The sequence below is a fragment of the Pundamilia nyererei genome, unplaced genomic scaffold (genome assembly GCF_000239375.1).
Source record: "Pundamilia nyererei isolate P.nyererei 1_Seehausen unplaced genomic scaffold, PunNye1.0 scaffold00404, whole genome shotgun sequence".
NCBI lineage: Eukaryota > Metazoa > Chordata > Actinopteri > Cichliformes > Cichlidae > Pundamilia > Pundamilia nyererei.
In genome coordinates this window covers 230,859-248,665 of record NW_005187805.1, presented here as the reverse complement: position 1 = coordinate 248,665, position 17,807 = coordinate 230,859, and the positions used below count along the sequence as shown (strand labels likewise).

The following is a 17,807-nucleotide window of genomic DNA, read 5'->3' as shown; positions in this document are numbered from 1 at the left end:
AAATTAGAAAAAAAACCCCCAATAAAAACAAAAATACCAACTATAAAACTATACAAATGTACAGGGGTTATATAGATCCGAAAGCGGGCGCACGTGTGTGTTGTATGAGTGTGAGCAGTACTGATGTGTGAGTTTGTGAGTTTGGCTGGGGTGCACGTGTGTTCAATACAGCGATGGTTCATGGAAAGAAACTGTTCGTGAGTCTGCTAGTCTTGGTTTGGATGGACCTGTAGAGTCTCCCAGAGGGCAGCAGATCAAACAGGTGGAGGTGGGATGGAGGATGGGTGGAGTCTTGTGTGATTGCATTAGCTCTGCAGCAGTAGTGGGATGTATAGATGTCTGCAACCGAGGGGTGGGGGCAGCTGATGAACTCCTGCACTGTGTTGACCTCTTCCACTCATCCTGGGAGCAGTGTGTGAACCACACTGTGGTGCAGTATGTGAGGATGCTCTGGATGACTGAGTGATGGAGGTCACCAGCAGCTTTGCAGAGATGCTGTTCCTTTTGAGCACTCTCAGGTAGGAGGTGGAGGTGTTTGCAGCCCAGGAGAGGTCAGCAGAGAGGTGGGGGGTGTAGACAGGAAGGGTGGCCTTTATGTGCTTTAAGACCAGCTGTTCCAGGGACTTAGTGATCACAGGTATGAGTGGATTGGGGTGGAAGTTGTTGAGGCTGTTTGTAGATTATTTTTTGGGTACAGGAATGATTAAAGTGGACTTTGAGTGTGAGAAGAAGGTGTTTAGTTCTTTTGTTAATGCATGCTCAGGTCCACAACTGTGTTGGACTGCCCCCTGAATTTGGTAATATGGTGGACCTAAAAGCAGATTTGCGTGGTTTGAGGAGTGTTTTGACATGACTGTTCATCCAGGGCTTCTGCTTTATGTGACGCTGATGTAGGACAGAACAGCCAGTGTGTGAACAGTCAGGTCCTCACTGTCAAAGACACTCTTAGTTATAAAGGATGTACAACTGGTTATAAAGGTGTGACCTTCAAAACCAGTTGGTTCATAAGATAAACTGATTTCTGTTGAAGTTAAACACAGAGCTTTCACAACCACAGCTGCAGATCTCAAAGGAAATACCCTTGTATTTCTGAAGCTAATATATGACACCATACTTGCATTATAAACAAACATGAGGCTGTGTAATTCTAACCTGTTTCTGCAGTACTTTAAAGCCCTTAAATTTAATGAATTAATATAAAGTCTACTGTGAGGATGCACGATCACAAGAAAATGTGCCATAGTCCAAACATGGACCTAACTGTGTAAAGGGTAAAACATAATAAAAGATTAGTTGTAGTTTTGTAAATATTTTGAGCAGCACCGTGTTTGCACCAACAGCAGCTCACAGTTTGCACAATAAGCATGTCAATAAAATAGAAACAGCCATTATAAAAGCTTTATTCAGGATTCAGGAATCAAACAGGATATCAAACTGATGCTGAAGATGTCAAACACATTATGTAACTGAACCGCAAAGAAGTTCTACAATTTTTAAAAATCATTGTGTGAACAGACAGAGAGGCGATTTAGAGAAGACTTGCAGTTAACATCAGTTTGGATTTTGACTCTTCCCACAGGTTTGAGCTCCACCAGCCCAACCTCGTGCCCATTCAGAGTGCTCAGAAATAATCTCAAGTAGGAGAAAAACAAAAGGTTTGGTTGCATCATAGCACACCTCGAGAGTGGACACATTTATTAAAATAAACCCTAAATAGCATCATTTTTATTAATTTACCAAACTTGCCTGATAAATATCAATACTTTGTAATTATGGTGAAAAAATCTCATTTGTGTATAAAAAGTCTCACATGCACAGCAGCTGTGTGAAGCAGCTGCTTCATTTGGGCAACAGGAATCAGAAATTTGCTGATTTGATTTACCAGCATGTAGATATTCTGACATGTGCTGCATTCATGCTGTTCTTCCTCTTACATATTTTTTTCCACTGTGACTGTTTGTCCATATTTGCACCTGTAGCTCTGTCCTGTCTGCTTTCATGCTACATCCTGTAGTTAAGCCAGGGCGTGCTCTAAATTTCAGGTTTTGTGTTACCTAATGTGACTCCCCTCATTGTTTATTTCTTTCCTTTTCATCCTCTTCCTCATATTTCTGCAATCAAAGCTATTCACATGGCCAAGAGAGCTGCATGAGGCCAAGTTTCAATGGGGAAGTTACAGTCATTTAAAGAACCCATTAAAATGCTCCATCCACTGTGCAAACCCTATAACACTAACAATATGGGAATTCTAGCAGTCCCAGAGTAGGCAGCCTTGGTTGGCGTACAGAAACTACTCTAGATCTAGACTGTGTTTAGGTGCAAAGCTTTCTAAAAGTCAGCATTCCTTTTCCCATTTCTTAATTTTTATTTGGTAAATGGTAAATGTTTTGGCATATTTAAATAGCGCTTTTCTACTCTGAGCACTGAGCAATTCTAGTCATTTAAGGTGGCTTTGCATCATTCATAGTTCAAAATAATCTTTCTTTATCTCATACTTGGTACAGCTCCTAAGTTCATCCTCTCTGAAACAGGCCATTTTAGTTCCTGTTCCTTTAAGGCCACCCACCCTTTAAGCCTATGTTTCTTAAAGTGTGGGGCAGGTCCTGTAGGTGGGGCACAGAGCCACTGCAGGTGGGACACTGTCAACCTGGTGAAAAATATGAAGTGAAACTGGGTTTGCTTTTACTAGGCAGAGTGTACAAAAATAGTTAGCTGATGCTGCTGCACTGACCTTTAAAGGTCAACATTAGAGGAGTTGTACCTCACACAAAGATCCTTTGTTATCGTTCATCCTCGTTTTTTTTTTAAACTCTTGAGAGTGTTGCGCTTCTAAAATGGGGCATATGCCACAAAAACTAGGAGCTGCTGTTGTAAGCTTACTTTCTTCTGATTGGCTGCCCCTTGCAAACAGAAGGTTTGAACAGAAGATGGGTGGGGCTTTTGTGCTCACTTTAGGAATATTCCTAAATATTCCTCTCTCACTGACATCACAAAGAGCCTACCGTTGAAAAAAATGGTATGAAACGGAGCATTTAGAGCAGGGTGGAGCCAGAGCTTTAGGATCACAGGGGTTACTTGTACATAAAGTGTTCTCATAATTGAGAACCTCAATAACTGAGACTATTCCCAAAGCAGTAAATGAAAGCTTAAGCCAAGCAACAAAACAAACAAACAAACAAAAACCTTAGGATATATTCCAGACTGGAGATGATTGCATCCCGCTTGGTGTGACAGACTAAAGATTTCACATTTTGTGCTGTTTACTGGGACTTTACTTTGGTGAGTTTCTGGTTAGATCCCAGTAAGAAACCGACTGGGATGCTGCAGTAAAGACAGTGACAGGTATTTGACCAACTGAAATAAAACCTCGAGCTGTGCTTGGTTTTAATTTCCAGCTTATTAAACATCCTTTAAAAGCAGATTGCAAAAGACACAGGAAACATTCTATGATTGTTATTTTTTGTTTGTTTTTTTTGTCCATCTCAGCTATTTGAAAGTTCTGGGTTTTAAGGTGCACTTGGTTTTCACTCTCCAATACAGACACTTGAATCTCCAAACCACACAATTTTCCGGCGTCTCTTGGAGCAACATTATTTCAAACCAGTGCAGCTCATAAATAAATCAGGTTTTTATACCTGAAAGGTCTGCATTTCTTTTCATGCTACAAAGACCCATAAAAAAGTCTTCATCAGCTTTCTATTCAGATATCCTCGATGCAGCACTGTGACATGATTGCTCATGCATGGTCAGTGTGTGAGCAGCATTCTCTCTTTGAGTTGAGGGATGAGTGTGACAGGGCACATTTTTTAAGAGGGAGTAAAGGTCACATGGTCAGGGGTCAGGAGAAGGGGACTTCCCATCTTTGCGTGTATGCGCTCAGTTCACAGGGGCTGATCACCAACATTCGGGAATCGTCCATCCCGTCCAGAGCCATCTCCGAGTCCAGGCAGAACCGGGAGACGAGGTGCTCCAAGTGAGTCCCTGACTTCTGCCACCGCTGCATCAAAAATGAAGAAAAAAAACATTTAAAAAGTTAAAAACAAACGTTTAAAATCTTAACTACTTTATCATCTCATGTAAATTAGAAAACAAAACATTTACTGGTTAGTGTGGAAAACATACCACAAATAAGGAGTCCAAAAATTAATTTTTTGTTGTTGTTGCTGTGCTTCATTTTTTTTTTTGCTCACTATTGATCCAGCTGCTGTACTGCAGTCAAGAGCTGCTCGGAGGATCTAATGAATGCAGAAACCTGCAGCAGCTGTGAAAAGGTCTTCAGTCATGCTCTGCTGAGCAGGTGTATTACTGTATGACCGCAGAGAAATATGCTGAGAAACACGAATCTGACAATGACAGAGCTGATGTCACACTCTTTCGCATAAAAAAGAAAATGAAAAGAAAACGTTTTTTAGGGGTTACACCTGCACACACGGCACTGAATGGCAGGCCTCGCTCAAGTCACTGAAGTAATTTAGAAAGCATGGAATATGCAGGCTATACAGCCGCCACCGAATCTAACAATACACCAACATAACATCTAAGAAAAAAAAACAGGATGCTTCAGCAGAAATCCCCAGGAACCGCACGCCGCACGATGACCACCAAACAGAGGTTAGCGCCACAATTCTCATCCGTCGGACCTGTCGGAGAAGCACGCTTCACTGAATCCTGAACGCTGTTATTGGTGATCAAATCTTTACTTTCAGAAGTGCATGTGTCTGCAGATTTTACAAGTATGAAAAGTGCAAATTTTCACTGATTTATTGTCATATATATCCTCCATCCAGCTGGGTCATGTTCTCCCTGTGGATGTGTGGGTTTTAGTGGGACTCATGACTCGGGCTAATTGGTGATTCTAAACTGGCCTTAGGTGTGCATGGCTGTGCTCTTGGGTGTACTCAGCCTCTCACACTCCTATAGCTGAGTTGGGCTCCAGCCTGTCTATGACCCATGTCCATATAAGTGATTAGGATCTTACAATGGTAAAATATTCTTCCAAAAATCACTTCTAAGTTGTGCCAAGCTCAACTGCTGTTAAAATGTTCATGACAAAAGAAAGTAATTTAAGTAATCCTAATAATAAAAACAAATCAAACACTGATTCAGGCTCCCTGGTGGAGTTATTAAATGTGCCAGCTCAATAGCTTACAACTGCTTTCACTGATGATATTTGTTCCCTTTTTACTCAAATAATACTTCAATAATTTTTTGTATTGTTTGATTGGAATCATTCAGACTAATGTTAAAAGCTGTGTTTTTGTCAGGAGCGAAATTATTCTCACCTTTAATATTCATTAAAATCATTTTCTACAGTTGCAAAGTGACTAACATTTTTCACATGACTCCACCAACTTTACTTGAAGCCACCTGGTAATAAAAACATATTTATGGTTGTACTTCCACATCTAATTATACTCTCTACATTTATTGATTAAAAGGTAATCATAAATTCTGACTGCTTTCAGATTACAATGGACAGCATGTGATTCCCCACAGTCACCACTAGATGGAGAAGTCTCCTGACTTTTTCAACAATCCAGTGGCTCTTTGACCAGACAGACACTGTGTGTGTGTGTGTGTGTGTGTGTGTGTGTGTGTGTGTGTGTGTGTGTGTGTGTGTGTGTGTGTGTGTGTGTGTGTGTATTATTCATAGCTGGATTCTTTAGCTGTGAAACAAAGCAGTAGATATGATCAGACATGAAGAGAGGCTTTTATCTAGCAGTGGGTCTGAAACCCAGCCATCTGAGACAGACAAAGAAAAACAGAATAAAAGATAAAAGAAGAGAGACAAAACGAGGGAAAAATAGAAACTATTTGTGTGTGTGTGCCATTTGTGTGATATCTGTATCTTTGTGTTTCATAATTTGCACGTTTGTGTGGTTATCTCCTTGTATCAGTGTTTTTATGCTTACGTTGGCTCGGAGCGGCCATGTTGTATTTGCTGAGCCTCTGAAGCATATCACTGTCATGTATCTTGATCTCATGAGGCATTGTAAAGACACACACACACAGTCACACAGACCCACACACACACAAATCAGCTTTGTTCTGTAGAAGTGCATTGTGGGTCTGCTGCGGCATTGTCAAGATGACATGCCCATCAGAGTACAGCGACGGGCCGCCGAGATTTTTAATTGAAAAAAAAAGACGGAGGGATAATTAAAAGTAAATTAATTAGTATTCAACTCATTAGTGTCGGCTCCAGCAGACTATAGAGAGTAACATGTTGCGTTGGTCTTTCTCTACACATCACTGTCTCTCTTTTAAGTACTGCACATTAAAGTTCATAAGCCTTTTGTTGCCTTTCAGGATGACTCAAGGGAGATGGGAGTCTTTTACAACCTGGTGAACAACACAGGCTGAAATGAAATCACCTTTCTCCAGGAATCTACAGGTATCAAAATACCCTGGTAAGAGACTGTACATTAAAGATGGATGTAGCCACTGTGTCATAAGGGTGGAAATGGAAATGATCGTATTTGTACGAGAGGGTGAGAGCAAAGTCACCAGCTAGAAAGTTTAACTATAAAGCTTCATTTTTATTATATTTTATTGCACAAAAGAACAAGAGCGAGATAACAAAGTGCAAAATGCAAGAATCTGCACAGGGAGTATGCTGAACTTGTCTCATTAGAGTCCACCGGAGGCTGAATACAGCAGCTGTAAAAGTAATACAGTCAAGTGCTACTTCTGCATCTAATCAGCTATAAAACACCTTGAAAAAAGTTTTTGGCTCTAAATAGAAAAGGATAAGGATGCTTTCAAAGATTCACAGCAAACAGGAAGCGACACTGAAATAATAAATCTGCAGGCACACCTGCTTGGCAGGTGGTTTTGTTTTGAGCATCTTGGAGGACATGCCACAGATCTTCTGTGAATTCAGGCTGTCTCACTGTCTCTTTGTGAAAACGCAGACCGGCTCCATGATGATAAGATCAGCGCTCTGTGGGGGCTAAACCATCTGTTGGAGAACTCCTTGTTTTTCTTGTGGCTGAAAATAGTTCTTTATGACTCAGGCTGGATGTTTGGGCTTGTTGATGTGCTGCAGAATGAATCTGGGGCTGATCACTGATGAGCCTCAATGATGGATTTGCAGGAAATATATCTGAACATCTAAAGTGCACCACTGCACTTTCTTATCATTTAAATCTCAGGTGAATTCATCAAACAAATGGCTTTTAGTTTGTTTTTGTGTGTCTGTGTTTTTTCCCTCTTGGTGAATAGAGGACACGTTGGCAGGTTTGACAACTCAAACCTTTAAAAGAGAGGTGAACACCAACCATTTTCTGACTCATGCACTCTATTCAAAAATAAATCTGGTTTCCAGCATGAGGCCCATTCGCTTTTTTCTGACAATATTAAGGTTGCTGCTCCTTCTCACTCTGAACATCTGCGACTCCATCTCTTTAGTGCTGTGATTTTTTTGATTTGACTGCAAGTTGTCGTTCTAATCCAACAGACATGGCACCAGGAACAGAAATGAGTTCCAGGAAAAAAGAGTCTGGTGCCTCAGAGGAAGAAAACAGATTTGTGATAGAGAAACATCCTAAGGACATGACAGAAAGACCAACTTTCTTTCAATGTTTTTGCCTATTTTTACCTTGTGACAAGTTGTGCTAGTAACCTACTGTTCAAGAAAAACCACAAGCTGTGATTTATATCTGGTTAACACAAGCCGATATGCTTCTGTGGAAAACTGAAATCAGAAAAAGCTGAGATTTTAAGTAATCTGTAAAATATGCGAGTGGAAGTGTGTGACAGGAAGTCTAAGTATACAAAAGAAACACACTCCATGCAAAATCACTCAAATGTTAAAGAATAAAAATGTATATTTCACACAGGAATTTCTGAAGAACTTTGACATCCCAGGATGCTGCCTGGCTTGAAATCAACAGAACATCTTTTGGGGTTTTAAAGATAAAAATAGAGCAACACAGCACCTCCAGCAAATAAGAGCTGGAAAAAAAAGAAGTTTCTGAAGAATGGAAGAACATCCCTCCAGAAACCTATGCAGCACACCCTCATGTCGAGGACAACTAAGTCTGCCATCAATAATAAATGTGCACATGCAAAGGAAAAAAGTGCACTGCCTTCTGAGGTCCTACTACAGAGTTTCTATTTTTAACACAATAATAATGAAGTTTCAGTTTTCAGTCTAACGTAAGAGCAGATCTGACCTTCATGAAGGTCAGACACTTAAATGCACTGGTCTCACGATAATGTTTTCTATGGTGGTGTTTAGATTTACTTTCACTAATATGTGCACCTTGAAAACAGATCAAAGTTATCCTCATTTGGAACTTTCACTTAAAAGTAAATTGGGGGCACAGAATGTGTCAAGAACAAGGGACAGGGATCTGCATGAAAGAACAATTCATTATGTATTGTGTACAAAAGTACTGAGCCATCTCCACATTACACCTACAGGAGCTGCTCAGCCATGGGAACTAATGCCACGAAGCTCCGGGTGCACCATTTTTGTGCTGAGACACCTCTGTTGTTTTTCAGTGAGCTCTTTAGAGCGACCCATTCTCTCAAAAATGCTTGTAAAAGCAGACATCATGGCTAGATGCTTGATTTTATACATCTGTGGAAATGGGACTGAAAGAACACCTGAATTCAAAGATGAAGAGGTGTAACACAGTACGTTTAACCATAAAGTGTATGTGATAATAAATAAACACAGTGTAGAAAAAAAATCTGGCTTGATTTTGATGCTCATGTGCAGCAATACGCCATGCAGATGGTGTTACATGAAAAATGGCACTCCTCCAAGGTTTAAACTTTTTTCAAGTTGAAAAAGTGCTTAGCAAAATGGTAAAACTGCTCCTTCTAATAGCCTCTTTCACGGAGCGAATGTTTAACCATCACAAATAAAGTTTTTTTTAACAAAAAAATCTTTTAATACTATTAGGTAGCTATATTAGTAATGATGTCTTTTCTAATATGTAAAATAATAAAAAAGTAACAAAACATATAAAAACTTGAAGTACAAGTACATTAAAACTGTACTTGAGTAAATGGACAAAGTTACATTCCACCACTGGCCCGATCCATGCCCCTGACCCTCCTGATTGGTGTGAGTGTTCCTACACGTCCCTGCAGTCATGCGTGGGTGAGTAATGCTTATTTTATTATACTATTTTCTGGTCTATTCGCAATGAAGCACTGGTGGCCTTGCAGTACAGTGGCTGCATAGCCATACTGTATGAAGAGGAATTTTATAGGCTTCTTGCATGCTGGGCTTCTACAGATGTGTGTGCATCTGCAAGGAAATAAAATCTGTGGTGCAACTGCCTGTGGTTGTAATTGTATGCTATAGGAGGTGTTTGTCACTAAAACTGAGGTTAGTGGAAGTGTATGTGACTGGATGCTTATTCTACTGGGTTTGTGAGTGACGAGATGGCACTCAGCGCATGTTAATCAAAGTGTTTGTAAGTGCGAATCTAAGTGGCTACATTCTCTCAGCTCCTCAGGTCAAATGTAATTTTTCCCTCTCATACTGAACGGTCTACTCTCACCTTCTCTTTACCTCTCTCACCCTGCCTCTCTCTCCTTCTCTGTCTGTCACGGTCTGTTTATTTCCGTCTTCACCACTCACTCTCACTCCCCGTTTTGCTGTCTTTCTCTGTGTCTTTCGTCCCATCACCGCGCCCACATTTCTCTAGCCTCAATTTAACCTCTCTGCATTTTCTCCTCTCTCTCTCTCTCTGGGTCTGAGTCTCTCTACCAGTCAGCTCTGGGCTGTTTCTCTGGTGGATCGCCGTTCTAATTAGCTATCATCCCTCTACTTCCTGCCTTCTGACACACAAACACGCACGCACACATACGTATGCACACTCTCAAGTGGGACATGTAACAACACTGTGTGTGCGTGTGTGTGTCTCGGTACAAAAGTTTAAAAGTTACATGAAAGAGATCCGCTTTAGTGACTCAGCTAAAAAACACAAACAAAACATACACAGTGACTGGTGTGTGTGTGTGTGTGTGTGTGGTTTCAGTCCTTTAATTTAAGTCTCAAGGACTCCAGCTTTAAACACCTGCCTGTGCGCTTTTTGTGTTCAATTGTCTTCATCATTAGCCACAAACCTCCGTTCTTCCTTCCTTCCTTTAATTCCTCCTTTCAAACTGTTCCTTTCCCTATTTTGGTTTTGCTTCCTTTGTTCCCTTCCTTATTTCTGTTTGCTTTTTCTTTCCTGCCATTTAGCCTTCCTTCCTTTCCACATTGTTCTTTATTCCTTTTTCTTCATTCATCCTTTTCTATTTAGTTCCCCAAGCTACCTTATTTATTTCCTTGTTAATGTCCTCTTTCCATTTCGCCCATTTATGCATGTTTGTTATTCATTCCTTCTTTACATCATCCATCTTTTTTTCCTTCCTTCATATAGCTCCCCTCCTTCCTTCCTTCCCTCCCCTCCCAATTCTTTCTTCCTTTCTTTTATCCATACCATTTCGATAAATTTATTCTTTGTTTGCTTCCTACTATTTAGCATTCCTTCCTTTCATTCACTGCTTCCTTCCTTCCTACCGTCCTTCCTTCATTGCGTGTCCCATTTACACCTACCTGCATGCATTCTTTCCTTTTCCTATTGTTTCTTCCTCACTTTTCTTATTCTTTCCTTCCTACACCTGCCCTCCTTCTTTCTTTCTCTCCTTTCTTCCATGCCACATTACACTTTCCTCCCTGCCCATATCTTTTTCCTTCATTCCTTTCCCCTGCCTTCTTTACCTGTTTCCTTCCTTTTTTCCTATCCTTAATTCCTTCCTTCTTTCTTTTTCTTTTCTTCTTTTCATGCCCCGACGGGCTTTCTTTTCCTTCCCTATTCTTTCTTCCTTTCTTCCAATCTTCCTTTCTTTTCTATACCTTGCTTTCTTCCTTCTTTCTCTCCTTTCTTTGATGTCCCTATTATATTTTCCTTCCCATATCCTTTGTTCCTTCATTTCTTTCCCATTCTCCTCTCCTAACTTCCTCTATGTATTTCTATCATTCTATTTTCTCTATCCTTACATCCTTCACCTCTGTCATTCTTTCTCTCCACTTTCCTCATTTTTTTAAACATTGTTTTCCATCTTTCCTCCATCAGTTTTGCTGATAAAGATCTTTTTGTTTGCTCTTCCTCTTGCTTTACCTCCAAACCCCTCTCCCCAGTGTACTGAGAGTGTCTCCATAAAGAGCACACGTGCAGGAGAGTACGCTCCTGTCCGTCAGAGTCACATCCAGTTAACAATCCAGAAGAGCAACAACTTTCTCCCCAGATTCCCTCAGCTGGCACATCTATTGTATCTGAAGTTTTTGTCTCGTTTGGTGACAGCACATCCTCTTCTGCTGCTGCTGCCACAGGGGAGCTTACTGCTGAGGTATAAAAATATGCAGACTCCTAGAAGCCTGAGCCTCACTCATAAAGCCTAAAATGGGGCGGACTGTTCTTCAGGTGAGGAATTAAGTGAACAAATGCACAAAGACTCTTGAATCCTGTGACAAGATTTATTTTGATTTATTGTGTTTACATTTTGCTCTGGGCTTTTGTTGATGTACGCTGTGTGCTGCAGCGACGTGTTATATGATGAACGGCTGCCCTACGAGGTCATTTGTTTGTTCTTTTTCTTTTCTTTACCTTTTTCTCCTTTCACATCCACATTTTTTCCTCCCTTCATTCTCTTTCTTTTATCAGTATTTACTCTTTATTCTTTTATCATCACACATCAACATTTCCTTCAGCCTCCATTTCTCTTCTCTTACTCCTTTAGTCTTTCTCCTCCTGGTTTTAGCCCCTTGTCGCTCCCCTAATTACCTCTCCTTTTACTTCAATTTCCTGTCTCTCCTTTTTCCCCCGCTTTTTGCGCTTCAATGACTAATGGATCAAATAATGCATAATAAGAGCAATGACGAACACTGAGTGAATCATACACCCTAGCACCTGTACATGGTTTTTAATGTCTGATCCTGCCCACGTGTCCAGTAGATTCTATTAATCCAGATGGGATGAACACAAATACACACGCACACACAGATGAACATTTACACATAGGCGCACTTTTGCAGAATTTTCCATGCAGACTGAACAGTTGGTGGGGTGTAATGAGCTAATCTTCTGCAATACCTCTCCCTTAACTTCCTCTCCTCTGTGTCCCTCTGCCTTTCTATTTTCCTCATCTTTTCTTTTTGTCTGTCTAGCTTCACCTTTCCACCTGTGCCTCTCTCCATCGCTCTCTCTCTCTCTCTCAGGTGATTTATTGGTTGTCAGGTCGTTCTGTGCTGCAGGAGCTTCTGGGACGCCGTCAAGGTGCCCAGTGGTCAGGTAATGACAAGAGCGAGTGTGTATGTGTGTCTGTATTTCTAGCTACCTGTCCAAAAAACTGTCAAGCATCTGCTCCTGCAGAGTGTGTGTGTGTGTGTGTGTGTGTTAGTGCGAGTATGTGTGTGTGTATAACAATCATCTTTAGACAAATTTGCCTTCAGATTAATTAACATTTAGATTAATTTATCAGCCATATGATATACGGTTATGACCCGCCAGCAGATACGCACCACCTGTCTTCCTCGACTGTGTGTGTCTGTCTAAGTGTATGCGTGTATGTGCTCAGACCTGTTTGCCATCCGCCATGTTGCAGGGCAGCAGCAGGACCTGGGAGGCAGGGAACGTGGTGGAGACAGACAGGCAGTGCTGCTGCTGTCGGATCTGCTGTCCGTGAGTGTACACCCACTCCTGCAGAGAGGAAGATGGAGTTAATCATTTTTATCTGCTCTGAATTTTGAAATGCTGTGTGTGGGTTTGGTTTTTGAAAGCTGACATTTTCAAGTGCAGCCCCGCCTCTGGTGTTGTTTCTGATAAGCGGTCATGAAGATAAAGTCATTAAAGACAGCACAACAGCGGTAGAGACAGGTGGAAAAGCAACATTAAATTGGTGTGAATTTAATCCTCAACTCCCATTGTTTCTTGCTTTGCACCCGACCTGACTGCAGGGATTTGCTCCCATCTGGCTACAAGAGTATCGGTGAAGCCTGGCTCGCAGTTGGCATTGCAGTTCAGCACAAATGTGCTGAATGAGGAGGAAATTAGGGCTCTATCCAGGCCAGCCATCCACAACAAACTGTGAAAGCCATTTCTTTATAGACCAAACAAACAATGCTGACATGCTTGTCAAAGCAAATGGTTTAAATCGTCTTAATCGTGTTTGATTTTGATATATCTTTATTAGAATTAAAGGGCATTTAACAAACTAGGGATGATCCTGACTTATAACTTTTCATTTCAATATGAAAATACTGAAAAAGTTCCTGCAGCTATTTCTTGCCTTAATAAATATATATAAACAGTCACATGACAAAGAAAGTTTTCACGGGATCCTAAAAGGTAAAAAGAATACTCCGTGATATTTTCCTTCATACTTCAGTCAAATTTGTCTTATAAGGAGAAATCTTGTAGAGAAATGTTGCCTCTTTTTTATGACACTGTTTTACTTCATTGATGTTTGCAGGCATTCATTTCTGCTCACCTCTCTTAAGGTCCTGCCACAGCATTTCAGTCGGGCAGAGGTCTGGACCGACTGGGCCATTGCAGGACCTTGATTGTTTTTTTCAGCCATCAGTTGCATATTTGCTGCTGTGTTTATTATCATCGTCCTTTTGCAATGATCCAATTTAAGCCCAGCTTTAGCTGTTGAACAGATGGCCTCACATTTGACTCTAGAATACTTTAGTATAAAGAAAAGTTCATGGCTGATTGCATGGTCCGAGTGATTACAGAGCAGTTTTGCCCAAGCAGTCTTTTTGTCTTCCATTATTCAATTTTCACCAGCTTATCTGAGTCCAGGTCGTAGGAGCAGCGGTCTAAGCAAAGATGCTCAGACCTTCCTCTCCTGTAGAACTGCCTGAAGGGTTTACTGTGAATAATGAGCTAGCAACAGATGCGAAGCTTAAAGTCAGAGTTTTCAATGTCACAAAGATGACACCTGGCTAGATCACCCTGGTAACTATAATGACATATAACCTTGTCTGAAGCAGGCAGTGTTACAAGTTTCAGGTAAAAACAGCTTGAAATGATACATTTTTATGAATTGTGTTTAGAAAGCACTGAAAGAAGTCCTGCTATCAAGTTACAGACTGTGTATCTCATTATCAGCATTATCTTCAAGTATTCAGTTGGTGAAGCAAAAAATGCATGAATAAGTTTTTTTTGTTATGTTGTTTCTTTAAACTGCTGGAATTGTATAAAATAGAGCAAAAAATAGAAAAATCAGTCAATCCATTTGTAGCACATTTATCACCAAGAATAATCAGTCTACAAAAACTAAGCTCCGGCCACAGATACATTTCTTTCAGAAGCCTGTGAGAGAGTATCAGACCTGTGTAGCTCACTGTGTAGCTCACTGTGTAGCTCACTGTGTAGCTCACTGTGCAGCGCATATTGTATAAATGTATCAAGATTAAAGTCAGACAATATATAACTCACAAAGCTCGAACGTCTTGTCCAAAATGATTATATCAGACTCAGTCCGAGTACCTTTTTAAAAAAAAATTTAAATTAGATAGAGAGTTGCAGACAAACATTTATGAGCAATGTTGAAAACAGATACTTAGAAAAACACAAATACTTTTCATAAATCAATGGAATTAGCTTTTTTTTAATGGTCATCAAGACATGATTAGCAGTTACTACAAATGTCTGCAGTCTGCAGGGAACTGCTGTACTTTAATTGTCTTAGTTACTAGTTAATTAACAGATTACCATTTTATATTCAACACGCATGAAAATTGCTACTCAACAGTCAGCTTTATATTAAATATAATTAATCATGAATAGTATTAAGTATAAAATCATTAGATATCACCTTACATTAGATCAGCTTCATTGAGGAAATTGTACATACAGATGAATGTATATCATTAAGAAAAAAATACTAGATTTTACATTGGTACAACATTCAGGGCCACATTTCCAAATTATGAGTGATTTTGTGTTTACAGCCATTAACATGAAATTTTCAGCTCTGTACTTGTGATCTGTACTGGAGCTTTGTTGCTTTTACCTAAACTCCAAACACTTCTTTTTTGTTTGGCATTTTAACTTAATGGATTACTCTATTCTCAGATTAGCTTTTCATTAATTTTCTGTTGACTTGCTTTTCAGTTAATCATTAAATCTTTCAGTGAATAAGTAATGTGTTTTTTAAACTCCCCCCCCCCTTCATTTCATATTCAAACATTATTAACATAATCATACTGCTATAAGTCTGCTGACTTGACCTTATAGAATAATGGAGGTCGAGAGTCAGATGGCAGAACAGTGGGAGGTCTTTTCAAACCAGCTGGGTGATTTATGACATTTTATCTTAAATATCTCAACGCTGCGGGGTGTATTTCATCACATGATTGATTTATTGAACTGCAGCAAAGAGAATGACATTAGAAGTTAATTGGTCCTGCAGCTCAGTACATCTTCTCTCTACTGGAACGTCCCAGGATTCGTACTTAAGAGTCAGTGTTCAACAATATAAAACCAGTAACCTCACCACTGCTCAGGCTGGGATGTAACTAACACACCTGTTTTCCAATGAGAATTTTAAAGCATTTTTAAATCCGTCAAGATCATTGTTGTTATTACTGTAATAATAACAATAATAAAAATTTGAGCACATTTCTATTATAATTTTCGTAGATGCATATTAAATAGCTGGGCCTGAGGATTCTGCCTGCTTTTTCTGTTTCAGCTTCTGGTGAAAATGTCTTTATTTAAGTAAAGAAAGACACGAAAATCAGGCACTGACTCACACTTCAATATTTCCTGGAATATAAGGCAGTGTGGCCCTCACGGGGGTCCTGCATTACTTTCAAATAATTCCTAACGTTTATAATCTCTTGGCCTCGCTGCTGACTCATGCCTTATTCTTCTGTTTTCTTTTGAATTTGCCTGGTTTCAGACGTGAGAAAAGGATTTTTATTATTTCAGTTGTGTTCCAACAAGATTCGACTTTCTGCACAATCCTGACATGTCACGTATGCGTATCTCGGGAATATTTTTAGAAAGTCACCGCCTGCATGTAAACACGTTAGGCAGAGGTTGAAGCGGACTGCTAACTGTGATGGGAATCAGGCTGCGGGTAAACACGCTCACTGGTTATGCTGTTAAACATTAAGCAGGTCAGCACTGAAACAAGGTCTGCATGCTCAGCACAAGTGTTCCCCGGATAGCTAAAAGGTTAAAAGCAAAGTGGACTTTGGCTCAAAATAATGATGACACCTGCAGCTCTGTGTACAAAGCTGTGAGTGTAAGCTTTATTCTTTCCTGAAAAAAAAGAAAAAAGAAAGTTGCCCGAACTACTTTCTATTTGTGTGCACATTCAGAGTCGACAGCAGAAATGATTAAAGTACAACTTCATGCCTGTGCACTCATTACATTTGGAGCAAATTGTGTTTAAATTCATGGTTTTGTGGCTCAGTGGGTTGGATTTCATACCCATCATTCTTGTACCTCATCTTACATTTCTGCTATGTTATACACAGTTGTCCACCTCCCATTAATACACTCATATAATGCATTTGAATCCTTGCTTTGCAGGATTCAGTTCTAGTTTCTGCTGCTGTGGGTTTATAAAATGGTCTCTCTGCCTCTGCTATTGATTTTTATTTCCTTGTATGTGAAAGTTGGTGCAAAATGGTAGGTTTAAAGACATTTCTTTTTTTTTTTTCTGATGGACCGAAGCTTCAGATTTTTAAGCTTCAGAATGGCTATTTTTTGTTCTTACATTGCATTATTTACACTATTAATGTCCCATATTTGATATTCCATTATTATTTCATTACTTATGCCAAAAAACTTCTCGTCAACTTTCGAGTTGATGTCCTGTGGGAGAGCTTTGTTTTCACTTGCTATTTTGAATTGCTTTTCACTTCATGTTTGGCTGCCTGCGCTGGTAATCCAGCATCCTCATCTAACAAATTGGAAGAGAGACCAGGGGACACCCCGAGTCCAAAGTGAGACAAACAAAGACATTTACAAACTTCTTCACCCTCATTCGACAATAAAGAACCACTGAAAGGTTTGGACAGGCTAAGAGGATCCAAACTATTGACTAGTACTGGATATCAGCTGGTGGAACCATTCTGGCCTCTGCTATGTTACTCAAACACTAACACAGGTTTTGCTACTATTTAGGAAATTACTATTCAAATTAAGATGTGTGGGCTTACAAAACATTTGCATGACTGACTCGTAGCAATCTTCGATAAGTCTGAAAGTAGACCCCACTTTACCACGTCACTGGAAATGTGAGTAATAGCTACAAAATGGACGTTACATTAAATAAGATTCCTAACTGTGATGGAGAGCATAAATCCATAAGGAAAGGTTTACAAAGTTTCAAATAAAATCGACACAAATGTCATTTTCTCAAAGATTTCTATACAATCTTTCTGAAACAGATGAATGAGCCATCCTCTGCTGCCCATGAATCCTCGTGGGTCTTACTCACTTCTTCCCTATTTTCAATTCACCTGGTCTTGTTTAAAAATGTCTGTAAAAACTCTACATCATAATGCACAAAATATTAATAGTCTTGAGTCACTCTCCTCTCTTTCCATTTTGCTTCCATAGAAAAAGATTTTTAATTTTTTAAAATGATTTTGAGCAACAGTTCTCCAGGATTTCCTGGGGGGAATCAGTGTTAAACCACTTAACACTGACTGAATGGTGAATAATTCAAGCATAAAAAAGACAACCAACTCAGGGATTAACCAGGGTTTTGTATACATGCAACAGACAACAACATCCTGTGGCAAAACACATAATTTGCTCACACGTCTTTAA

The 17,807-nt window shown here is 39.8% G+C and overlaps 1 protein-coding gene across 2 annotated transcripts in view; it reads right to left on the bottom strand.

The window, feature by feature from the left end:
- Positions 1–1,390: 1,390 nt before the first annotated feature.
- galnt14 (UDP-N-acetyl-alpha-D-galactosamine:polypeptide N-acetylgalactosaminyltransferase 14 (GalNAc-T14)) overlaps positions 1,391–17,807 on the bottom strand; it is a 244,066-nt gene continuing 227,649 nt past the window's right edge. For both annotated transcript variants that reach the window (XM_005753112.1, XM_005753113.1), the window contains exons 14-15: positions 12,588–12,707; positions 1,391–3,997 (exon numbers count right to left, since the gene is read on the bottom strand). In XM_005753112.1, the coding sequence (XP_005753169.1) occupies positions 3,839–3,997; positions 12,588–12,707 (279 nt within the window). In that variant the 3' untranslated portion in view covers positions 1,391–3,838. The remainder of the gene's footprint in view (positions 3,998–12,587; positions 12,708–17,807) is intronic.